This window comes from Heptranchias perlo, unplaced genomic scaffold, assembly GCF_035084215.1.
Source record: "Heptranchias perlo isolate sHepPer1 unplaced genomic scaffold, sHepPer1.hap1 HAP1_SCAFFOLD_44, whole genome shotgun sequence".
Classification (NCBI taxonomy): domain Eukaryota; kingdom Metazoa; phylum Chordata; class Chondrichthyes; order Hexanchiformes; family Hexanchidae; genus Heptranchias; species Heptranchias perlo.
In genome coordinates, this window is record NW_027139453.1 from 4,623,138 (window position 1) to 4,649,397 (window position 26,260).

Below are 26,260 nucleotides of genomic sequence, written 5' to 3' on the forward strand. Positions count from 1 at the left end.
CACAGAGCAGGTGAACGGCCTCTCCCCAGTTTGAACTCGCTCGCGGTTTACTAGTTGGGATGACTGAGTGAATCGCTTCTCATACAGGAGCAGGTGAGCAGCCTCTCCCCAGTTTGAGCTCGGCTGATGATGAGTTTCCAGCTCACATGATTAATTGAATCCCTTCCCGCAGACCTCATATTTCCACGGTTTCTCCGTGGTCTCTTCAGGTTGGACGATCAGTTGAAGCCTTGTCCATACACGGAACACGTGAACGGTTTCTCCCCGCTGTGAACGGTGTGATGCTTTTTTCCAGGCTGTGTCTGAGTGTCTCGGTTTTTCCAGTCACACTGATGTTTGAAATCTTTTCCCACAGACAGAACAGACAAACATTTCTCCTTCCATATTGAAAGGCCGCTGATATTCAGGTCATCATGAATCGAGCGGCTCTGTCAAATCTTGAGGTGATGTTTGGTTTAAGTTTCCCGTCTGCAAATCGTACCCTTCTGATACCCTGTCATCACTGTAAATACAAGATAGGAATTCAGAACACAGAATTCTAGTTTTTGTAGAACATTTTTCCTCTCCTGCTCCCCTAAAGCTGTAAATCCCCGTCCCACACATTCCTTCCCCCTCCCTGTGTTAAATCCCAAACCTATTGCACCATTTCCAACATTCATTTCCTCCACTCCCAGTTTCGTCCCTCACTCTACTCTGGTTGGGTTCAGTTCTACACCCACTGTGTACAGAGTGAAAACAAAATAAATGGGTGAATGGTGTTCTTTCCAGGTTACTGGGAGCCTGAAGCCCCGCCCACTATTTGTTCCTGTTCACTTGGACCCTGAAGCACCGCCCACCATTTTTTTTCCTGCTCACTGGGACCCTGTTGCCCTGCCCACAATTTGAAGCTTGTCACTGAAACCCTGAAGCTTCGCCCACTCTTTGTTCCTCTTACATGGGACCCTGAAGCCCCGCCTATTATTTGTTCCTAGTCATTCGGACACTGAAACCACGCTCACTCTTTGTGCCCTCTCATGGGGGATCTGAAACCCCGCCCACTCTTTGTTCCGTGTCACTGGGACCCTGAAGCCGCGCCCACTACATTTTCCTGTCGCAAGATGGCCGCGCATGCGCCGTGCTGTTCGCTAAGGCTTTCCCAACTTCCTCTACCAAGATGGCGGCTGGTTCCCTGGTTAACCGGAGGCATCACTGAGGAGAGATCCTCGCAGATGCCGCCCTTAGACCCACAGTCGGGTTTCCGAAGCCTCTGTTTCCACCCCCCACCGGAGTTTGCATTTACCCCCGGCCCTCGCTCTCGATCTCCACCCTCCGGGGTGTGCATTGATCCCCCGCTCTCGCTCTCTGCGTCCACTCCCCGTGGTTTGTATCGATCCCCGGCCCCGCTCTCTGTCTCTTCCCCCCTCCTCCGCCCCCCGTTACAACAATGCACCCGAAAGCAAACGTCTACCGCCCCTGCGCGCTGGGATCCACTGATATGAATAGGCCGGATTCCTTCTCCCGGTCATTGCAGAGTTTTCTGTTTTTATTTAACATGAAGCATTAAACGGAGGCCCGAAGCCAAACCGCTGCCCTTTTCCCTTTCAGAAACCTGAGACCCGGAGAGCCCCTCCGCCCTGAGCCCTTTCAGAAACCTGAGACCCGGAGCGACCCGCCGCCCTGAGCCCTTTCAGAAACCTGAGGCCCGAAGCGACCCGCCGCCCTGAGCCCTTTCAGAAACCTGAGACCCGGAGCGACCCGCCGCCCTGAGCCCTTTCAGAAACCTGAAGCCCGGAGCGACCCACCGCCCTGAGCCCTTTCAGAAACCTGCGGCCCGGAGCGACGCATCGCCCTGAGCCTTTTATTTCAACCGGCAATGTGAAAGTTCAATTGTTTCCGATTCTGTTACCTGGCCGGAATTTTGTTCTGGGAGTACAGTTCCCCCCAGACCGCCTATCAATCAAACTTGGTGGGTGTAGATGATTGACATTATTTCTTCACCAATAATAAGCGCGGAGATGAACTCGAGGCCGATAGTCTATTCATCGTCCACTCGCAGTAGGGAGGGGACGGGACTTTTGCTGGACAGTGCGGCAGTTCCAAACCCAATGCCTCTTTGTCTTAAACACTGAAGGAGACGGGCCGGGGATGTTTATTGATTTATCTTTTAATAAAGGATTATGTTTCAATATAGTAATTATTAAAAATGAACGAAGCATTTAAAATCAAATGGAAAAGACAACTATGTGGTGAGCAGGAATATTTTAGCATTTATTATTAAATGTGTTGGAATGTCAAGAATTTTATTATTAACTTATGACACAAGAAAATGAAGCGAGGCAGGGTCGGCGCTTAAAGGGATAATGCGTCCTTTGTTACTGTGCGGTCGCCAGTTAAAGGAACAGACACCGTTACCTTTCCTGCTAACTTCCAGCTGTACGCCCACTGATACTCTGCCCGTCGAACACTTCCTGGGATCACTTCCTATTCCATACTGTCCCGAAGCGGGACATTGAATGTCGATGCTTCAAGCTGACTCGAATTGGTCTACAGCTTAAATTCTTCTCATCACAGGACTCAGACATCCACTTTGGACTCTCTCAGACTGTCTCCTTCCTTTTCTTCAATTTACGACCAGGCTATAAGTTCAGGTGGAAATTTCAATCACTAACCTTGCACTGTCTCCTCTGAATTCACTGTGGTCCTATCCTCCCTTCACCTCTCCCTCCATATAAATTCTGCTGCCCATAATCACGACAACATGCTTGACCTTGTCATCTTATGTGGCATCTCTATTCCCATTGTCTCGATCACAGAAAAGCCATCTCCACTACTTCCTTGTATCCCTCATGACCCATCGTCATAACTCAATTCTTCGCATATTATCACCAATTCCCCGAGAATCCACTCTGTGTTCTCTGATACACTTGATAAATCAGGGCTTTATTAAACTGTGTTGACGATATTCGCTAAAGTGTATACTTTATTCAAGCATAGTTTGTAAAATGAACAAAAACTACAGATTGCAGTCAATCTTTCACAAAAAACAAGAAATGATAGTATAAAAAACACTGATGGCATATATCCCAGTGACAATAATTCCACAGGTTGCTGTTTTACTTGCTTCTTTTACCTTTGTAGGTCCAAGTTGCTCACTGATGCGAGGGTTACAATTATAGACAAATGTCGCCCTCCGCTGGTGGGTACCGCACGGTGCAATGTTTCCAATAAGGTGGAAATGTCGCCCTCCGCTGTTGGATACTGCACGATTCAGTGGTTCCAGTGAGGTGGAAATGTCGCCCTCCGCTTGCGGACACTGCAGGGTGCAGTGGTTGTATTTGAAGCGAAAATAATTGTTACAATTAAAGAACCAGTCATCTTTAGACTCGAATCTTAAGCCTGCCGTTTCAGTGAAACAGATCACGGAAACACCAATCTCTGATCTGAGAACACGTTTGCAGCATTCACCGTTGTTCTTCCCGACTGTAAACACAGGTGCAAAGGAGTCTTCTTTTCCGTGTCCAGGAGCTCTGAACCACGGAAGAGAGCAGCTGGGATACATTTCTTAGACGCATCGAGATTGACGCACGACGACTTTGTTGTCAGTAAAGAGGTACGAGAAAGACCAAAATGCCGTTTGCCCCTCTCAGTGTGGCCCTGAAGGATTGTGTCCAGGGTGAAGTTCTGTTCCCACCGTACAATCCTCCCCCAAGATTGTCCTTTCTGAGCTCCAGTCAGGTGATGCTGAACACTCAGGTGGGAAAGACCAAAATCTACAACAATGTGTTTAAAGTAAAGATGATTTATTTTACATTTATCCAGAATATTAAACCCCAGCCCAGTTATTGGGCTTCTTAACATTCGTAGAAACAAACTCCAACTATCGGAATGAACATGGTTCAGCCCTGGAGGTGATTGACTGCAGCAATAACAGCAGAATCCAACCCCTGCAGTCAGAAGTGAATTCGCTGGTGTTTCAGCAGTTTGGATGAATTAGTGTATTCCTTCCCACACGGAGCGGAGGAACGGTCTATCCTATTTGTGAACTCGCTGGTGTGTCAGCAGATGTGATGACAGAGTGAATCTCTTCCGACACATGGAACATGTGAACGGTCTCCCCCAGTATAACTGCGTCGATGATTTTCCAGCTGGGACTCGAAATTGAATCCCTTCCCACAGTCGCCACGTTCCTACGGTTTCTCCGTGGTGCGGGTGTCCTGTGACCCTTCAGGTTGGGCGATCAGTTGAAGCCTCGTCCACGCACAGAACACGTGTACGGTTTCTCCCCGCTGTGAACGATGCGATGTTTTTTCAGGCTCTGTAACTGGTTAAAGCTCTTTCCACAGTCAGTGCACTGGAACACTCTCACTCGCGTGTGTGTCTCGGTGCTTTTCCAGTCACACTGATGTTTGAAATCTTTTCCCACAGACAGAACGGACAAACATTTCTCCTATCACATTCAAAGGCCGATGATATTCATGACCTGATGAATGGAGTGACTGTCAGAGCTTGAGGTGATATTTGGTTTGAGTTTCCCGTCTGCAAATCCTCCCTTTCTAATACCCTGTAAAAGGACTTTATATAAGTCATCACTGTAAATGGAAGATTGAAATTCAGAACAGGCAATTCTAGTTTCCATGGAATATTCTTTCATCTCCTGTTCCCCCAAAGCTGTAAATCCCAGTCTCACACAATCTTTCCCCTCTCTGAGCTCATTGTTTGAAAATCATCACTTGGTCTCTTTTTATTTCTTTTCTCCTCTCCAAATATTCTCTCTTCCTCCCCTAAAAGTGCAAACTCAGACTGTGGTTCAGTTCCACATTCATTGGTTGCCACCAGTTTGCTGCCCAGGTGTCTGACACTTGAGGTTGAGTGTGTGGAGTTCCCCGATGGTGTTCTCACCCGATGCCGGGGTCACTGGATCGCCGTCGAGAGCAGGAGCCTTGTTGGATTTTCCCCCTGACTTCCGGCAGCGGCACTCAGTCCAGTTGTATTGTTCGAACTGGTATCCACTAACTCAGCACAGACTGTGGATTAAACCTGGGTCATTCCTGGTCTCTACAAGAAAATTGCCAAAATCTTAAAACAAATCATTCTTCAGTCACTGCAAAAATTCTGAAATGAAACAAGTGAGTTGGATTCTGTGGATAGGACTGTGTCAGATTCTGGTGGAGGGGACTTTGTCAGATACTGGTGGAGGGGACTTTGTCAGATACTGGTGGAGGGGACCTTGTCAGATACTGGTGGAGGGGACTTTGTCGAATTCTGTTGGATAGGACTCTGTCAGATTCTGGTTGAGTGGATTCTGTCAGATTCTTGTGGAGAGGACTGTGTCAGATTCTCGTTGAGGGGATTCTGTCAGATTCTGGTGGAGAGGACTGTGTCAGATTCTGGTGGACAGTGCTCTGTCAGATTCTGTTGGAGGGAATTCTGTCAGATTCTGGGGGTGAGGACTGTGTCAGATTCTGGTGGAAGGGACTGTGTAAGATTCTGGTGTCAGTGGATTGTGTCAGATTCTGGTGGAGTGGACAGTGTCAGATTCTGGTGGAGTGGACTGTGTCTGATTCTGGTGGAGTGGACAGTGTCAGATTCTGGTGGAGTGGACAGTGTCAGATTCTGGTGGAGTGGACAGTGTCAGATTCTGGTGGAGTGGACAGTGTCAGATTCTGGTGGAGTGGACAGTGTCTGATTCTGGTGGAGTGGACAGTGTCAGATTCTGGTGGAGTGGACAGTGTCAGATTCTGGTGGAGTGGACAGTGTCAGATTCTGGTGGAGTGGACAGTGTCAGATTCTGGTGGAGTGGACAGTGTCAGATTCTGGTGGAGTGGACAGTGTCAGATTCTGGTGGAGTGGACTGTGTCTGATTCTGGTGGAGTGGACAGTGTCAGATTCTGTTGGAGTGGACTGTGTCTGATTCTGGTGGAGTGGACAGTGTCAGATTCTGGTGGAGTGGACTGTGTCTGATTCTGGTGGAGTGGACAGTGTCAGATTCTGGTGGAGTGGACAGTGTCTGATTCTGGTGGAGTGGACTGTGTCTGATTCCGGTGGAGTGGACAGTGTCTGATTCTGGTGGAGTGGACAGTGTCTGATTCTGGTGGAGTGGACAGTGTCTGATTCTGGTGGAGTGGACAGTGTCTGATTCTGGTGGAGTGGACAGTGTCAGATTCTGGTGGAGTGGACTGTGTCTGATTCCGGTGGAGTGGACAGTGTCTGATTCTGGTGGAGTGGACAGTGTCTGATTCTGGTGGAGTGGACAGTGTCTGATTCTGGTGGAGTGGACAGTGTCAGATTCTGGTGGAGTGGACAGTGTCAGATTCTGGTGGAGTGGACAGTGTCAGATTCTGGTGGAGTGGACAGTGTCAGATTCTGGTGGAGTGGACAGTGTCTGATTCTGGTGGAGTGGACTGTGTCTGATTCTGGTGGAGTGGAAAATGTCAGATTCTGGTGGAGTGGACAGTGTCAGATTCTGGTGGAATGATGTGTGTCAGATTCTGGTGCAATGGACGGTGTCAGATTCTGGTGCAATGTACGGTGTCAGGTTCTGGTGCAATGTACGGTGTCAGATTCTGGTGCAATGGACGGTGTCAGATTCTGGTGGAGTGGACAATGTCAGATTCTGGTGGAGTGGACAATGTCAGATTCTGGTGGAATGATCGGTGTCAGATTCTGGTGGAAGGGACAGTGTCAGAGTCTGGTGGAGGTGCCTTTGTCAGATTCCGTTGGAATGGACTGTTTCTGATTCTGGTGGAGGGGACCTTGTCAGATACTGGTGGAGGGGACTTTGTCGAATTCTGTTGGATAGGACTCTGTCAGATTCTGGTTGAGTGGATTCTGTAAGATTCTTGTGGAGAGGACTGTGTCAGATTCTCGTTGAGGGGATTCTGTCAGATTCTTGTGGAGAGGACTGTGTCAGATTCTGGTGGACAGGGCTCTGTCAGATTCTGTTGGAGGGAATTCTGTCAGATTCTGGGGGTGAGGACTGTGTCAGATTCTGGTGGAAGGGACTGTGTAAGATTCTGGTGTCAGTGGATTCTGTCAGATTCTGGTGGAGAGGACTTTGACAGATTCTGGTGGAGACGGCTGTGTCAGATTCTGGTGGAGTGGACAATGTCAGATTCTGGTGGAATGATCGGTGTCAGATTCTGGTGGAAGGGACAGTGTCAGAGTCTGGTGGTGGTGCCTTTGTCAGATTCCGTTGGAATGGACTGTTTCTGATTCTGGTGGAGAGGACTTTGTCTGATTCTTTTGGAGGGGACGGTGTCAGATTCTGGTGGAGGTGACTGTGATGATTCTGGTGGAGAGGACTGTGTCAGATTCTGGTGGAATGGACTGTGTTAGATTCTGGTGCAGGGGACCGTGTCAGATTCGGGTGGAGGGGCAAGTGTCAGATTCTGGTGGAGAGAACTGTGTCAGATTGTCGTGGAATGGACTGTGTCAGATTCTGGTGCAGGGGACCGTGTCAGATTCGGGTGGAGGGGCAAGTGTCAGATTCTGGTGGAGAGAACTGTGTCAGATTCTCGTGGAATGGACTGTGTCAGATTCTGGTGGAGACGACAGTGTCAGTTTCTGCTGGAGAGGACTGTGTCAGGTTCTGATGGAGGGGACTGTGTCAGATTCTGGTGGAGGGGACGGTGTCAGATTCTGGTGGAGGGGACGGTGTCAGATTCTGACGGAGAGGACTGTATCCAATTCTGATGGAGAGGTCTGTGTCAGATTCTTGTGAAGGGAATTGTGTCAGATTCTGATGGAGAGGACTGTGTCAGATTCTGGTGGAGAGGACAGTGTCAGATTCTGGTGGACGTGACTGTGTCAGATTCTGGTGGAGAGGACAGTGTCTGATTCTTGTGGAGGGGATTGTGTCAGATTCTGGTGCAATGTACAGTGTCAGATTCTGGTGGAGGGGACCGTGTCAGATTCTGTTGGAAGTGACTTTGTCAGATTCTGCTGGATATAACAGTGTCAGATTCTGGTGGAGGGGACGATGTCAGGTTCTGGTGGAAGGGAGTGTGTCAGATTCAGGTGGAGGGGACAGTGTCAGATTCTGGTGGAAGTGACTGTGTCAGATTCTGGTGGAGAGGACAGTGTCAGATTCTGGTGGACGTGACTGTGTCCGATTCTGGTGGAGAGGACAGTGTCAGATTCTGCTGGAGATGACAGTGTCTGATTCTTGTGGAGGGGATTGTGTCAGATTCTGCTGCAATGTACAGTGTCAGATTCTGGTGGAGGGGACCGTGTCAGATTCTGTTGGAAGTGACTTTGTCAGATTCTGCTGGAGATGACAGTGTCAGATTCTGGTGGAGGGGACTATGTCAGATTCTGGTGGAATGGACTGTGTCAGATTCTTCTGGAGTTGACGGTGTCATATTCTGGTGGAGGTGACTATATCAGATTCTGATAGGATGGACTGTGTCAGATTCTTTTGGAGATGGATGTGTCAGATTCTGGTGGAGATTACTCTGTCAGATTCTCGTGGAGGGCACTTTGTCAGATTTTGGTGGAGGGGACTCTGTCAGATTCTGGTGGAATGGACAGTGTCAGATTCTGGTGGAGCGCACTGTGTCAGATTCTGTTGGAGGGGAATTTGTCGGATTCTGGTGGAGAGGACAGTGTCAGATTCTGGTGGAGGGGACGATGTCAGATTCTGGTGGAAGGGAGTGTGTCAGATTCAGGTGGAGGGGACTGTGTCAGTTTGTGGTGTGTCAGATTTTGTGCGAAGGGGACTGACTCGGATTTTTGGGGGAGGAGGACTGTGTCAGATCTTGGGGGGAGGGTGAGCTATATCAGATTTGGGGGGTCTCTCAGATTTCGGGGCAATGGACCGTGTCAGACTTTTTCCAGAATGGACTGCGCCAGATTTTGAAGACCGTTATATGTTTTTACGGAGCGGCTGGTGTCAGATATTCTGTGGAGGTGGGCGGTGTCAGATTTTGTGTGGAGGGAATTGTGTCACATTTTGGGGGAAGGGGACTGCGTCAGATTTTGGGAGAGTGGACAGTGTCAGATTTTGGTAGGAGTGGGAGCTGTATCATCATTTGGGCGAAGGGACTGTATCAGATTGGTGGTGTGTGGGCTGTATCAGATTTTTTGGGAAATGGACTTTACCAGTTTTGGGGGCAAGGGGAGCTGTATCATATTTTGTTGGTGAAGTTTACTACAGACATTCAGGTATTCAGGGATTCCCCAGACTATGCCAGTATTTACACGGGTCTGTGAGAGTGGGTCAATGTATAATGGGGTACCAGGGACTGTACACATTCAAACTTTACCCAGACCATGTCATTATTTACAGGGACCTATGGGAGTGGTTCAATATTTACAATGTTACTAGGTCGTGTACACAGGTTGTGTCAGAAAATCAAGAAGCGGATCAATATTTTTCAAAGTAACCATAGGCTTTATCATAATCTGTAGGAATATTTACAGGGAAATCTATAGACTGCGCGAATATTTCCAGTAGAATCCAAAGATGGTGCCATTATTTTCAGTTAGATCCAAAAAGACTGCCCAGTATTTACAAGAGGATCCATAGATTTGCCAATATTTCCGGGGTGTCCAGAGATTGCACCAAGATTCACAGAATGGTCACCAAACTGACTAGTAGAATGGTTCTGTTTCCATCTCTAAGTGTAAACCTAACCCTTGAGAAGTATGTAAGAACTCTCTGAAATTAAAGGGTTTCACTCAGAAATAATCGGCAATCTGTAAATGAAGTTGCCCTCCCTTCACATCCCTGCTGTCAGACTGCGGGTCTGATAGTTTCTGTTCTTCCAAATATTTATTAAAATAATATACTGGGCTTTTGGCTTCCCATCTGTGTGATATTTGGTAAAATATACGTTATGATATAAAAATTGTTGGATATAAAGTTGTAAACTGATTCTGTTTGTTCAGTGACTGTAATCAATGTCAGTCTCCACGGACCCTAATTGTGCCACCGAAGTATATCGCTCTGCTATTAATAAGCGACTACTTTCAATGTGTCATCCCATAGTGTCAATGGGAGCATCACCTCTCGAACTGACAGGGATCAGCGGCTGTACAAAGAGGGGAAGAATAGATGGGAATCTGAGATCAAGAGATTGGAATGTTACAACAATGGGTCGGAATCTAAGAACAATGGATTGGAATGTTACATCAATGGGTCGGAATCTGAGAACAATAGATCACAGTAATCCATTCTGGACTTTGCAATATCTGTATGTATATTATCATACACTGCCATTAGAAGATCGGATATTTTATGTGCTTTTTGGTCTACAAGTAATTTACTATCCCCTCCTCGCTGCTGTTGGTGTCACTGGTAAGTCTCCATATCCAGCTATTCACTCTACAAACGATCTTCCAATGTATTAATGTTCTTATCATTCCATGTCCCACACTCGTTGCTGTTGGTTTTCCAAGTAAGTTTCTATATCCAGCTTTTGATTCCATAAACCATGTTTCACTGTATTACTCTTCTTATCATTCCCGATCCCACACTCGCTGCTCTTGGTTTTCCAGGTAAGTTTCTATATCCAGCTATTAATTCGTTAAACCATGTTTCACTGTATTATTTTTCTTATCATTCCCTGTCCCTCAATCGCTGCCATTGGTGTTCCGGGTAATTCTCTATATCCAGCTAATAATTCTATAAACGAAGTTCAAATGTATTACTGATCATGTTGTTCCCTGTCCTGCACTTGTTGCTGTACGATATGATGGTAATTATTTAACAATGCTGTACAATATGATGGTAAGTCTTTATATTCTGCTCAAAAATTAAAGGGTTTACCCGGGAAATATATTGATGTGGGTAGCCGGGATGGGAGATATATGGATGGGAGTAAAAGGGATGCGAGATATATTGGAGGGGGGGAACAGCGATGGGTGATGTATTTACGTGGATTTTCTGAGTGCGTTAAGCCTAATATACAAGGGATCCAGAGATCGTACCAATGTTTACAGGGGGTCCGAGGACGGTACTAATATTAACAGGGGATCCGGAGACTATATTAATATTTACAGAGGATCCAGAGATGGAACGAATAATTTCAGGGGATTCAGAGATGGCACTAGTATATACTAAGCATTCAGAAACAGTACTAATATTTAAAGGTTATCCAGAGGCGGTATTAATATTTGTATGGAATCCAGAGACGGTAATGATGTGCACAGCGAATCCAAAGGTGACACTAATATTTACAGGGGATTCAGAGAAAATACGGAATTAGCAGTGGATCCAGAGACAGTAATAATATTTACAAGGGATTTAGAGAAAGTACTAATATTTAATGCGGATCCAGAGAAGGAACTAATATTTCCGGGGGAACCAGAGGCAGTTCAAATATTTACAGGGGTCTGGAAACAGTATTAATATTTAGAGGGGATCCAAGACGGTGCTAATATTTACAGCGGATCCAGAGTCGGAACTAATATTTACAGGGGATCCAGATATGATGCTAATAATTACAGGGGATCCAGAGACGGTATTAATATTTAAAGGTGATGTGGAGACAGTATTATTTTTAACAAGGGTTCCAGAGACGGTAATAATATTTGCAGTGAATCCAGCGCAGTATTAATATTTACAGTGGAATGCAGGGATGGTCCGAATATTGATAGGGATCCAGATTTTCTATTAATATTCACAGCGGATCGAGAGAGGGTTCAAATAGGTACAGGCGATCCAGAGATGACACTAAATTTCACAGTTGATCCAGAGGCGTTAATAATATTTACAGGGGATTCAGAGACGGTACTATTACTTACAGTGTATCCAGAGACAGAAATTGTATTTATAGGCCGACCCAGAGATGATACTAATATTTACAGGGGATCGAGAGACGGTACTATTAATTACAGGAGGCACAGAAATTGTCCTAATTTTGACAGGGGATCCAACGATAGTGCTAATATATACAAAGGATCCAGAAGCAGTACTAATATTTAAATGTTATCTAGAGACGGTATTAATATTTAAGAAGGATCCAGAGACGGTACTAATATTTACAGGGGGTCCAAAGATGATACTAATATGTACAGGTGATCCAGAGACGCTATTAATATTTACAGGAGGATTCAATGACTGTACCAATAGTTACAGGGGATCCAGAAACGATATTAATGTTTACAGAAATTGTATTTATAGGCCGACCCAGAGACGGTACTAATATTTACAGGGGATACTGAGATGTTACTAAAATATACAAAGGATCTAGAAACAGTACTAATATTGAAAGTATAACCAACGCACATTACTAATTTTTACATGATATCTCAAGATGGTACTAATAATTACAGGGGGTCCAAAGATGGTATCGATATTTACAGGGGTTCTGGAGACTGTACGGATATTTACAGGGAGGGTCCTGTTACGGTACTAATAGTTACAGGGTATCGTGACACAGTACTTATGTTTACAGGGGACCGTGTTACTGTACTAATAGTTACTGAGGATCCAGACACAGTACTTATGTTTACAGGGGAACCTGTTACTGTACTAATAGTTACTGGGGATCCAGACACGGTACTTATGTTTACAGGGGAACCTGTTACTGTACTAATAGTTACTGAGGATCCAGACACAGTACTTATGTTTACAGGGGAACCTGTTACTGTACTAATAGTTACTGAGGATCCAGACACAGTACTTATGTTTACAGGGGAACCTGTTACTGTGCTAATAGTTACTGAGGATCCAGACACAGTACTTATGTTTACAGGGGAACCTGTTACTGTACTAATAGTTACTGGGGATCCAGACACGGTACTTATGTTTACAGGGGAACCTGCTCCTGTACTAATAGTTACAGGGGATGCAGACACGCTACTTATGTTTACAGGGGAACCTGTTACTGTACTAATAGTTACTGGGGATCCAGACACAGTACTTATGTTTACAGGGGAACCTGTTACTGTACTAATAGTTACTGGGGATCCAGAAACGGTACTTATGTTTACAGGGGAACCTGTTACAGTACTAATAGTTACAGGGGATGCAGACACGGTACTTAAGTTTACAGGGGAACCTGTTACTGTAATAATAGTTACAGGGGATCCAGACACGGTACTTATGTTTACAGGGGATCCTGTTACTGTAATAATAGTTGCAGGGGATCCAGAGACTGTACTAAGATTTACAGTTGAACCAGGGACGTTGCTAATATTTACAGGGAATGCAGAGGCGGCACTAGCTCTACAGTCGATCGAGAGACGATAATATATTTGCAGAGGATCCATTAACAGTACTAATATTTGCATAGGATCCAAAGTCAGTACAAATACTAACAGGGGGATCCAGAGACGGTGATATATTTCCGCAGGGTTCCAGAGAGCGTATTCATATTTACCTGGGTCGAGAGATGGCAATAATATTTACAGGGCATCCTGAGACGGTTCCGTTATATAGAGGGGATGCAGAGACGGTGCAAGTATTTATATGTGATGCAGATACAGTATTAATATTTACAGCGGATACAGAGACGGCATTTAAATTTACAGTTGGATCCAGAGATGGCATTAATATTTACAGGGCATCCAAAGACGTTACTAATATTTGCAGGCAATCCAGAGACGGTAATATTATTTGCAGGGAATCGGGAGACGGTACTAACATTTACTGGGGATCCAAAATCGTTGCTAATATTTACAGGGGATACAGAGACGGTACTATTAATAACTGGCAAACCTGAGACGGTACTGATATTTAAAGCGTATCCAATAACGCTACTGATTATTACAGGGAATCCAGGTACGGTACTAAAATTTACAGGGGTCCCGAGGTGGTACTAATATTTTTCAAGGGGTCCCGAGACTGTACTCACACTTACAGTAGAGCCAAGGATGGTACAAATAATTACAGGGTATCCAGGGATAGTACCAATAATACAGGGGATAGAGAGGCGATAGCAATATTTGCAGTGTATCCAGAGACGGTCCTAAAATTTACAGTGGTCCAGAGACGGTACTAATAATTACAGAGGGTCGAAGGATTGTACTAATATTACAGGGGATCCAAAGACAGTACTAATATTTACAGGTGGATCCAGAGATGTTACGAATATTTACAGGCGATCCAGAGACGGTAGTAATATTTACACGGAATCCAGAGATGGAACTAACATTTGCAGGGGATACGGAGATGGCACTTATATTTACTGGTGATCCTGAGATTGTACTCATTTGTAAAGCGTATCCAGTGGCGTTACTAATATTTACAGGCGATTCAGAAACGATGCTAATATTTAAAAGGGACCCAGAGACGGGACTAATATTTACAGAGGATCCTAAGACAGAACTAATATTTACGAAGATCTTGAAACGGTACCATTATTTACATGGGGTCCAGAGACTGTACTAATAATTACTTGGGAACCAGAAATGGCACTAATATTTACGGGGGATCCAGACACGGTGCTAACATTTACATGGGATCCAAAAACGATACTAATATTCACAAAGGATGCAGAATCGGTACTAACATTTACAGGCGTTCCAGAGGCGGAACTGATATTTGCAGGGGTTTCAAGGACCCTAATAATATTTACAGCGCGTCCAGAGGCGGCATTAATATTTACAGGGGGTCCAGAGACGGTATTAATATTTAGAGGGGCTCCAGGGATGGGGCCCATATTTACAGGGGTTCCAGTGTCACTATTCATACTTCTCGGGGATCCAGGGAGGTACCAATACTTACAGGGGATCCAAAGTCGGTACTAATATTGACAGGTAATCCAGAGACGGTACTAATATTGACAGGGAACACAGAGACGGTACTAATCTTTTCAGGGAACACAGACGGTACTAATATTTACAGCGGACCCAGAGACGGTACTGATATTTAAAGGTGATCCAGAAACAGTACCAGTATTTACAGGGGATCCAGTAACGTTACTAACAATTAGATGGAATCCCAGAACGGCAGTGATATTTACAAAGGATCCAGAGTCGGTACTAACATTTTTAGCGGGTCCAGAGGGGGTACAGATATTTTCGGTGGGTTCAGCGGCGTTACAAGTAGTTACAGCGCGTACAGAGACGGTGCTAATAGCTTCGGGGATCTCGGGAAGATGTTAATACATAGACGAGATCCAAAGCCGGTACTAATATTTAGAGCTGATCCAAAGATGCTACTAATAATTACAGGTGATCTAGAGAAGATACTAAAATTTTGAGGGGATCCAGAGACGGTACTAATATTTACAGGGGATCCAGACACGGTACTAATACTTACAGAGAATCCAGACACGGTACTAATATTTACAGGGGTCTATAGACGGTACTGATATTTACAAGGAATCCAGACACGGTACTATTATTTACAGGGAATCCAGACACGGTACTAATATTTACAGGGGTTTATAGACGGTATTAATATTTACTGGGTATACAGACATGGTACTAATATTTACAAGGGATCCAGACACGGTGCTAATAATTACAGGCGATCCAGACACGGTACTAATATTTACAGGGGATCCAGACACGGTACTAATATTTACAGGGTGTCTATCGACGGTATTAATATTTACAAGGGATCCAGACACGGTACTAATATTTACAGGGGATCCAGACACTGTACTAATATTTACAGGGTGTCAATAGACGTTATTAATATTTACAAAGGATCCAGACACGGTACTAATATTTACAGGGGATCTAGACAATGGACTAATATTTACAGGGGATCCATAGACAGTACTAATATTTGTAAAGGAGCCAGAGACGTTACTAATATTTACAGGGGTTCCAGAAACGGGATTAATATTTACAGTGCTTCCGGAGACAGTAGTAATAATTACAATTGTTCGAGAGACGGCATTAATACTTACAGTGGTTCCGGCGACGGCACTAATATTTGCAGGGCTCCAGAGATTTACTATTATTTACAGGGTCTACCATCCTGATATATAATTTCCCTGTTGATTTCCCTTCCTTACAGTTAACATATTGACGATGATCATCCTGTCTCGGGGAAAGTGCGGTCTCTCCAAATGCGTCACTCGCTACCTGGTGGCTATGGCAACTGCGGATCTACTGGTCGTTATCACCGATCTGATGCTCAGGCAAATTCCAATTCGTTATCAGGGTCAGTTTGAGTTCTTGTGGTCCATCCACGTGTGTAATATCCACGCCGTCCTGCTTTTTGCAGCCGCCGACTGTTCTGTCTGGTTCACGGTCACTTTCACCTTTGATCGATTTGTGGCCATTTGTTGTGAGAAGCTGAAAACGAAATATTGCACCGAGAAAACGGCGGCTGTGGTTCTCGGAACAGTTACTGTGCTGGGTTGTTTGAAGAACACCACCTGGTACTTTATGTTCACAGGTCGGTATCGGCTTTACAATAACCCCTGGTTTTGTGGTGTAACAATCAGTGTTCTGTATTCACGTGCGTGGTCAGTAATCGAACTCCTTCACAATATCCTCACTCCGTGTGTGCCATTTGTTCTGATTCTGCTGCTCAATGCTTTAACCGTCAGACACATTTTAATGGCCAGCAGAGCCCGCATGAGACTCCGGGGTCACAGCAGTGGGGAGAGTCCCAGAGACGCAGAGATGGAGAGCCGTAGGAAATCCATTATTTTACTTTTCGTAATATCAGGGAATTTCATCCTGTTATGGGTATTGTTTATGGTGTTTTCTATATCGAACCGGATGTGGTATTTGGGATACGAGTCTGTATTGCTCCCTCTGTTTATACAAGAACTGGGATTCATGCTCCAGCTCCTGAGCTGCTGCACAAACACTTGTATTTATGTCGTTACCCAGACTAAATTCAGAGAGCAGTTGAAGAATATATTGAAATATCCCTTTAATGCATGTGTTAAATTCATGAAATAGTTAGAAGATCTGACGATTTTCTAAGAGAAGAGTCCATTCTGTGACACCTGGGGCATGATTTTGGCCTGTAAAAACAAGCGGGTTAAGGTTGGGGGGAGGCAGTAAAAATTGCAAAATCTGAAACCCACCCCCAACTCGCCTTCAATCCGTCCGTTTCCGGTTATCACGGGACGAAGGGCGGGCGACCAACCAGCTCTCAGGGCATTAAAAACTTTCAACAAGGCTGCGGGCTGCCATTTTGAGAGTTTTTCTTTATTTTTACGCCTGAGGGCTGGGATTCCGGGGCCTTTTACTTCACGAATTGAGAAAGGAGGTGACAATGCCCGGAACTGCAGGTAAGTGCCTTCGTAGCACAGCTTGTGGGCCCAAAGGAGCAGGAGTGCTTTCTCAGGCTCAACAAGCCTGCCTGCAGCAACCCTATAAAGAAGATCGAACGACCTGGTGAGATTAAAATGGGCACCTGGTTGTTCTTCGAGCCGGCACGGACACGATGGGGCGATTGGCCCCCTTCTGTGCTCTATCTTTTCTGTGGTTCTATGACCTCTCCCCACGATCTCCAACCTCCCTCACGATTGCTAACCCACCTCCACCTTATCCGACACCCCACGATCGCCGACACCCCGCCTACGATCTCCGACTCTCTCACGATCTCCGGCCCCCTCACGATCTCCGAGGCCCTCCATAATATCCGACCCTCCCACGATCTCCGACCCCCACACCATCTCCAACCCCTCCCCAACGATTGCCAACAACTCACCCTCATGAGTGACCGAAACCTGTGACTGACCATTCGCAATGACTGACCACACCCGAATGCACCCAATGACCCCCACAAAACACCCGATGACTCGCGACACTCCCTGATGAACCATGACAGCCCCAATGCCACCCCGACAACCCCCGAATCCCCCGCTTAATCCCTGCCCCATCCCCCCACAGATGCCCCGCCCCCACACGCCCGACCATTTGACACTTACCTTTACATCTCCTCTTCCTTGCTCTTCTTCCCTCAATCAGGCCGGTGGGGGGGAGGGGGTGGAAAACGATGTCCATCATCTGTCAAAATCATATCGGCATCTGGGAAACCCGTACTTCCAGGATGCGGGTCCGGAAGTCCAGCCTCCCGCCCCTGCCCGGCTCCAAGCTAAAATCATGCCCATGGAGTTTGAGTCTCTCTCCGCCAAGCTGCGGTGTCCCATGCACCGTGCATTCTGCAATCACTGAATCGTTTATAGCCTGCGGATATTTATCAACTCATTTACCGCGTTTGTCAAGTTTATATCTCAAGAAAGTACAAGTTGTAACATAATATGTCATTACTAATTGCAACAAATGTTTCACCATATTGGAGAATTTTAAAGGTAATAAAACAAACAGCAATTCAAGGTGCTGATGACCAGCGTCTTAAAGAGGAGGGAGGTGAAGGAGATACCGGGACTGTCCACATTATTACCACACAACAGGTGGGAGAGCAGTGAGCAGAAAGTACACATTATTTCACCACACACCCCTGTGGGAAGCAGTGAGTGGTAAAGTCCACACTCGCCCCCGCCGCTCCCACCCCCACGCATACCCTTCGGGAGAGCAGTGATGGGTAAAGTCTACATAGCTGTTGGAATTATATCCCGTTACTGGATCACGGTAATTCTCTAATCAATTCGATCTGATACCGTTTTGGTAAAGGAATTGAAGCTTTATTGTTCAAAGACAGCAGATGATACAAACATCATTCATTGATAACTAACAACCGCAAGCAAAAAGCTCAATATCCGTTCGGAGGTTGGACAAACCAGCGCGGGATGTGACACTGCTTCAACGTCTCCTTCCGCTTCAAGGAACTATGCAGGTTGAGGCTTCCCAGCGGGTATTCACGTCCCCTGACATCTCTGTACTTCCACTAGGGCGGCACAATGTTAGGCAGAGCCAGCATGGATCCACTGGATATATTAAACCTCTTCCTCTTGTTAAACTGTGGGACTGAAGGCTAAAGACCTCTCTTGATGTACCCTTTTCATGCTTTATGAATGTGCAGCCTGGCACTTACCCTTCTGCATGTGCTGAGCAGAAGAATACAATCAGTTCCTCTATCTTCCGAATAGTCAACACATTCTTCGAGGCAGTACAAAGATGATCCTTTTCCGTTGCAATATTTTGCACAAGCAGTGCAAGGGTTATCCCTAACAAACTGTTGTAGCAGTTTCTAATGTGTCTGCAGCTTTTTTATTATCTGAGTGCATTGCTCGGTGAGAAGGGTCGGGAGTTTTCCATGCTGCTCCTTCATTCTACTTTGCCCAATGCCTGGTTCTGCTACTTGATCTCAGTCTTTAACGGGTTTACAGCTGATTTCATATTGAATAGATTCTTAGCTTATATAATATAATCTTAAACATCACCACACACATTCCTGGGGAGAGCAGTGAGTGGTAAAGTCCGCACTCTATCACCCACACACATTCCTGGGGAGAGCAGTGAGTGGTAAAGCCCGCACTTTATCCCCCACAATCATTCCTGGGGAGAGCAGTGAGTGATAAAGTCCGCACTTTATCCCCCACACGCACTCCTGGGGAGAGCAGTGAGTGGTAAAGTCCGCACTCTATCACCCACACACATTCCTGGGGAGAGCAGTGAGTGGTAAAGCCCGCACTTTATCCCCCACAATCATTCCTGGGGAGAGCAGTGAGTGATAAAGTCCGCACTTTATCCCCCACACGCACTCCTGGGGAGAGCAGTGAGTGATAAAGTCCGCACTTTATCCCCCACACGCACTCCTGGGGAGAGCAGTGAGTGATAAAGTCCGCACTTTATCCCCCACACTAATTCCTGGTGAGAGCAGTGAGTGGTAAAGGCCGCACTTTTTCCCCCACACGCACTCCTGGGGAGAGCAGTGAGTGGTAAAGCCCGCACTTTATCCCCCACAATCATTCCTGGGGAGAGCAGTGAGTGGTAAAGTCCGCACTTTATCCCCCACACTCATTCCTGGGGAGAGCAGTGAGTAGGAAAGTACACATTTTATCGCCACCCCCCGCAACATTCCTGGGGAGGGCAGTGAGTAGTAAAGTCCACCAACCCTCCGCACACACAGCCCTGGGGAGAGCAGTGAGAAGTAAAGTCCAAGTTCTCTCACCCCAAAAACCTCTTGGGCAGCAGTGATTAGTGAAGTCCACATTCTCACACCAAAACTCCCGAAAACGCACGAACAGCTGGTCTGTAGTGAGTTGCAAACTGCACATTCTGACCACCCACACAGCCCGAGAGAGCAGCGAGTAGTAAAGTCCACACTCTCCCCCCACCCCCCCCCCCCCCCGCATCGCCTGCCCCCCACACACCTGGGGAGAGCAGTGAGTAGTAAAGTCCACACTCTCTCCCCCCACACACACCCCTGGGGAGAGCAGTGAGTAGTAAAGTCCACACTCTCTCACCTCACACACACCCCTGGGGAGAAAAGTGAGTAGTAAAGTCCACACTCTCTCCCCTCACACACACCCCTGGGCAGAGCAGTGAGTAGTAAAGTCCACACTCTCTTCCCTCACACACACCACTGGGGAGAGCAGTGAGTAGTAAAGACCACACTCTCTCCCACACACACACCCCTGGGGAGAGCAGTGAGCAGTAAAGTCCACACTCTCTCCCCATCACACACACCCCTGGGGAGAGCAGTGAGTAGCAAAGACCGCACTCATTCTCCACACACACCCCTGGGGAGAGCAGTGAGTAGAAAAGGGAACACTTTCTCTCCACACACAACCCTGGTGAGAGCAGTGAGTAGTAAAGTCCACACTCTCTCTCCTCACACACACACCTGGTGAGAGCAGTGATTAGTAAAGTCCACACTCTCTCCCCCACACACATCACTGGGGAAAGCAGAGAGCAGTAAAGTCCATACTCTCTCCCATCACACACACCCCTGGCGAGAGCAGTAAGTAGTAAAGTCCACATTCTCTCCCCCACACACACCCCTGGGGAGAGCAGTGAGTGGTAAAGTCCACATTCTCTCCCCCACACACACCCCTGGGGAGAGCAGTGAGTGGTAAAGTCCACACTCACTTCCCCACACACACCCCTGGGGCTAGCAGTGAGTAGTAAAGTCCACATTCTCTCCCCCACACACACCCCTGGCGAGAGCAGTGAGCAGTAAAGTCCACATTCTCTCCCCCACACACACCCCGGGGGCGAACAGTGAGTAGTAAAGTCCACATTCTCTCCCCCACACACACCCCTGGCGAGAGCAGTGAGCAGTAAAGTCCACATTCTCTCCCCCACACACACCCCGGGGGCGAACAGTGAGTAGTAAAGTCCACATTCTCTCCCCCACACACATCCCTGGGGCTAGCAGTGAGTAGTAAAGTCCACACTCTCTCCCCCACACACACCCCTGGGGGGAGCAGAGAGCAGTAAAGTCCACACTCTCTCCCCCACACACATCCCTGGGGAGCGCAGTGAGTCGTAAAGTCCACACTCCCTCCCAAACACACCACTGGGGAGAGCAGTGAGTCGTAAAGTCCACACTCTCTCCCGCACACATTCCCCTGGGGAGAGCAGTGAGTAGTAAAGTCCACACTCTCTCCCACACACACCCCTGGGGAGCGCAGTGAGTCGTAAAGTCCACACTCTCTCCCGCACACATACCCCTGGGGAGAGCAGTGAGTCGTAAATTACACACTCCCTCCCAAACACACCACTGGGGATAGCAGTGAGCAGTAAAGTCCACACTCTCTCCCCTCACATACACCCCTGTGGAGACCAGTGAGTAGTAAAGTCCACACTCTCTCCCCTGACACACACCACTGGGTAGAGCAGTGAGTAGTAAAGACCACACTCTCTCCCCCCACACACACCCATGGGGAGAGCAGTGAGCAGTAAATTCCACACTCTCTCCCCTCACACACACCCCTGGGGAGAGCAGTGAGTCGTAAATTCCACACTATCTCCCCTCACACACATCCCTGGGGAGAGCAGTGAGCATTAAAGTCCACACTCTCTCCCCCACACACACCCCTAGGGAGAGCAGTGAGTAGTAAAGACCGCACTCATTCTCCACACACACCCCTGGGGAGAGCAGTGAGTAGAAAAGAGAACAATTTCTCTCCACACACACCCCTGGTGAGAGCAGTGAGTCGTAAAGTCCACACTCTCTCTCCTCACACACACACCTGGGGAGAACAGTGATTAGTAAAGTCCACACTCTCTCCCCCACACACACCCCTGGCGAGAGCAGTGAGTAGTAAAGTCCACACTCTCTCCCCTCACACACACCCCTGGGGAGAGCAGTAAGTAGTAAAGTCCACACTCTCACCCCCACACACACCCCGGGGGCTAACAGTGAGTAGTAAAGACCACACTCACTTCCCCACACACACCCCTGGGGCTAGCAGTGAGTAGTAAAGTCCACACTCTCTCCCCCACACACACCCCTGGGGAGAGCAGTGAGCAGTAAAGTCCACACTCTCTCCCCTAACACACACCGCTGGGGAGAGCACTGAGCATTAAAGTACACACTCTCTCCCACACACACCCCTGGGGAGAGCAGTGAATAGTAAATTCCACACTCTCTCCCCTCACACACACCCCTGGGGAGCGCAGTGAGTCGTAAATTCCACACTCTCTCCCGCACACATACCCCTGGGGAGAGCAGTGAGTCGTAAATTCCACACTCCGACCCACACACACCACTGGGGAGAGCAGTGAGCAGTAAAGTCCACACTCTCTCCCCTCACACACACCTCTGGGGAGCGCAGTGAGTCGTAAAGTCCACACTCTCTCCCGCACACATACCCCTGGGGAGAGCAGTGAGCAGTAGAGTCCACACTCTCTCCCGCACACATACCCCTGGGGAGAGCAGTGAGCAGTAAAGTCCACACTTTCTCCCTTAACACTCACCCCTGGGGAGAGCAGTGAGTAGTAAAGACCACACTCTCTCCGCCCACACTCCCCTGTTGAGAGCAGTGAGTAGTAAACTCCACCCTCGCTCCCCCCACAAACCCCTGGGGAGAGAAGTGAGCAGTAAAGTCCACACTCTCTCACCCGCCCCCCCGGGGAGAGCAATGATTAGTAAAGTCCACACTCTATCCCCCACACACCCCTGGGGAGAGCAGTGCGTAGTAAAGTCCACACTCTCTCCCCCACACACCCATGGGGAGAGCAGTGATTGGTAATGTCCCCACTCTCTCTCCCCACACACACCACTGGGGAGAGCAGTGAGTAGTAAAGTCCACACTCTCTCCCCCACACACCCCTGGGGAGCGCAGTGAGCAGTAAAGTCCACACTCACCCCCACACACACTACTGGGGAGAGAAGTGAGTGGTAACGTCCACACTTTCACCCCCCCTCCCCCCAGGGAGATCAGTGAGTAGTAAAGTCCAAACTCTCTCCCACACACACCACTGGGGAGACCAGAGAGTAGTGAAGTCCAAACTCTCTCCCACACACACCCCTGGGGAGAGCAGTGAATAGTAAAGTCCACACTCTCTCTCCCACACACACCACTGGGGAGACCAGTGAGTAGTGAAGTCCAAACTCTCTCCCACACACACCCCTGGGGAGAGCAGTGAATAGTAAAGTCCACACTCTCTCTTCCACACACACACCTGGGGAGAGCAGTGAGTAGTAAAATCTACACTCTCTTGCTCCTGTTCCGAATCATAGACTCCGGTGTCTGTCTGTTCCTCTAACCGCTCACAGACAATGTGGTTGATTCTTAATTGCCCTCTGAAATGGCCTAGCAAGCCACTCAGTTGTAAAATCTCGCTACGAAAAGTCATAATAAGAATAAAACCGGACGGACCACCCGGCATCGGACCACTAGGCACCGGACACGACAACGGCAAAACACCAAGCCCAGTCGACCCTGCAAGGTCCTCCTTTCTAACATCTGGGGACTTGTGCCAAAATTGGGAGAGCTGTCCCACAGACTAGTCAAGCAACAGCCTGACATAGCCATACTCACAGAATCATACCTGTCAGCCAACGTCCCAGACTCTTCCATCACCATCCCTGGGTATGTCCTGTCCCACCGGCAGGACAGACCCACCAGAGGTGGCGGGACAGTGATATACAGTCAGGAGGGAGTGGCCCTGGGAGTCCTCAATATTGACTCTGGACCCCATGAAATCTCATGGCATCAGGTCAAACATGGGCAAGGAAACCTCCTGCTGATTACCACCTACCGTCCTCCCTCAGCTGATGAATCAGTCCTCCTCCATGTTGAACACCACTTGGAGGAAGCACTGAGGGTAGCAAGGGCACAAAATGTACTCTGGGTGGGTGACTTCAATGTCCATCACCAAGAGTGGCTCCGTAGCACCACCACTGACAGAGCTGGCCGAGTCCTGAAGGACATAGCTGCTAGACTGGGCCTGCGGCAGGTGGTGAGCGAACCAACACGAGGGAAAAACTTACTTGACCTCGTCCTCACCAATCTACCAGTCGCAAATGCATCTGTCCATGACAGTATTGGTAGGAGTGACCACCGCACAGTCCTCGTGGAGATGAAATCCCGTCTTCGCACTGAGGACACCATCCAACGTGTTGTGTGGCACTACCACCGTGCTAAATGGGATAGATTCAGAACAGATCTAGCAGCTCAAAATTGGGCATCCATGAGTCGCTGTGGGCCATCAGCAGCAGCAGAATTGTATTCCAGCACAATCTGTAACCTCATGGCCCGGCATATTCCTCACTCTACCATTACCAACAAGCCAGGAGATCAAACCTGGTTCAATGAGGAGTGTAGAAGAGCATGCCAGGAGCAGCACCAGGCGTACCTAAAAATGAGGTGCCAACCTGGTGAAGCTACAACTCAGGACTACATGCATGCTAAACAGCGGAAGCAACATGCTATAGACAGAGCTAAGCGATTCCACAACCAACGGATCAGATCAAAGCTCTGCAGTCCTGCCACATCCAGTCGTGAATGGTGGTGGACAATTAAACAACTAACGGGAGGAGGAGGCTCTGCAAACATCCCCATTCTCAATGATGGCGGAGTCCAGCACGTGAGTGCAAAAGACAAGGCTGAAGCGTTTGAAACCATCTTCAGCCAGAAGTGCCGAGCGGATAATCCATCTCAGCCTCATCCCGATATCCCCACCATCACGGAAGCCAGTCTTCGGCCAATTCGATTCACTCCACGTGATATCAAGAAACGGCTGAGTGCACTGGATACAGCAAAGGCTATGGGCCCTGACAAAATCCCAGCTGTAGTGCTGAAGACGTGTGCTCCAGAACTAGCTGCGCCTCTAGCCAAGCTGTTCCAGTACAGCTACAACACTGGCATCCACCCGACAATGTGGAAAATTGCCCAGGTATGTCCTGTCCACAAAAAGCAGGACAAATCCAATCCGGCCAATTACCGCCCCATCAGTCTACTCTCAATCATCAGCAAAGTGATGGAACGTGTCGTCGACAGTGCTATCAAGCGGCACTTACTCACCAATAACCTGCTCACCGATGCTCAGTTTGGGTTCCGCCAGGACCACTCGGCTCCAGACCTCATTACAGCCTTGGTCCAAACATGGACAAAAGAGCTGAATTCCAGAGGTGAGGTGAGAGTGACTGCCCTTGACATCAAGGCAGCATTTGACCGAGTGTGGCACCAAGGAGCCCGAGTAAAATTGAAGTCAATGGGAATCAGGGGGAAAACTCTCCAGTGGCTGGAGTCTTACCTAGCACAAAGGAAGATGGTAGTGGTTGTTGGAGGCCAATCATCTCAGCCCCAGGGCATTGCTGCAGGAGTTCCTCAGGGCAGTGTCCGAGGCCCAACCATCTTCAGCTGCTTCATCAATGACCTTCCCTCCATCATAAGGTCAGAAATGGGGATGTTCGCTGATGACTGCACAGTGTTCAGTTCCATTCGCAAGACCTCAGATAATGAAGCAGTCCGAGCCTGCATGCAGCAAGACCTGGACAACATCCAGGCTTGGGCTGATAAGTGGCAAGTAACATTCGCGCCAGATAAGTGCCAGGCAATGACCATCTCCAACAAGAGAGAGTCTAACCACCTCCCCTTGACATTCAATTGCATTACCATCGCCGAATCCCCCACCATCAACATCCTGGGGGTCACCATTGACCAGAAACTGAACTGGACCAGTAATATAAATACTGTGGCTACGAGAGCAGGTCAGAGGCTGGGTATTCTGCGGCGAGTGACTCACCTCCTGACTCCCCAAAGCGTTTCCACCATCTACAAGGCACAAGTCAGGAGTGTGATGGAATACTCTCCACTTGCCTGGATGAGTGCAGCTCCAACAACACTCAGGAAGCTCGACACCATCCAAGATAAAGCAGCCCGCTTGATTGGCACCCCATCCACCACCCTAAACATTCACTCCCTTCACCACCGGCGCACTGTGGCTGCAGTGTGCACCATCCACAGGATGCACTGCAGCAACTCGCCAAGGCTTCTTCGACAGCACATCCCAAACCCGCGACCTCTACCACCTAGAAGGACAAGGGCAGCAGGCGCAT

The 26,260-nt window shown here is 48.0% G+C and overlaps 1 protein-coding gene across 1 annotated transcript; it reads left to right on the plus strand.

The window, feature by feature from the left end:
- Nucleotides 1–3,606: 3,606 nt before the first annotated feature.
- LOC137312895 (probable G-protein coupled receptor 139) lies at nucleotides 3,607–18,893 on the plus strand. Its single transcript, XM_067979271.1, has 5 exons — nucleotides 3,607–3,768; nucleotides 4,156–4,207; nucleotides 9,968–10,276; nucleotides 15,896–16,751; nucleotides 18,839–18,893. Exons 1-5 carry the CDS (start codon nucleotides 3,607–3,609, stop codon nucleotides 18,891–18,893), a joined length of 1,434 nt encoding a protein of 477 aa, XP_067835372.1.
- Nucleotides 18,894–26,260: the final 7,367 nt, after the last annotated feature.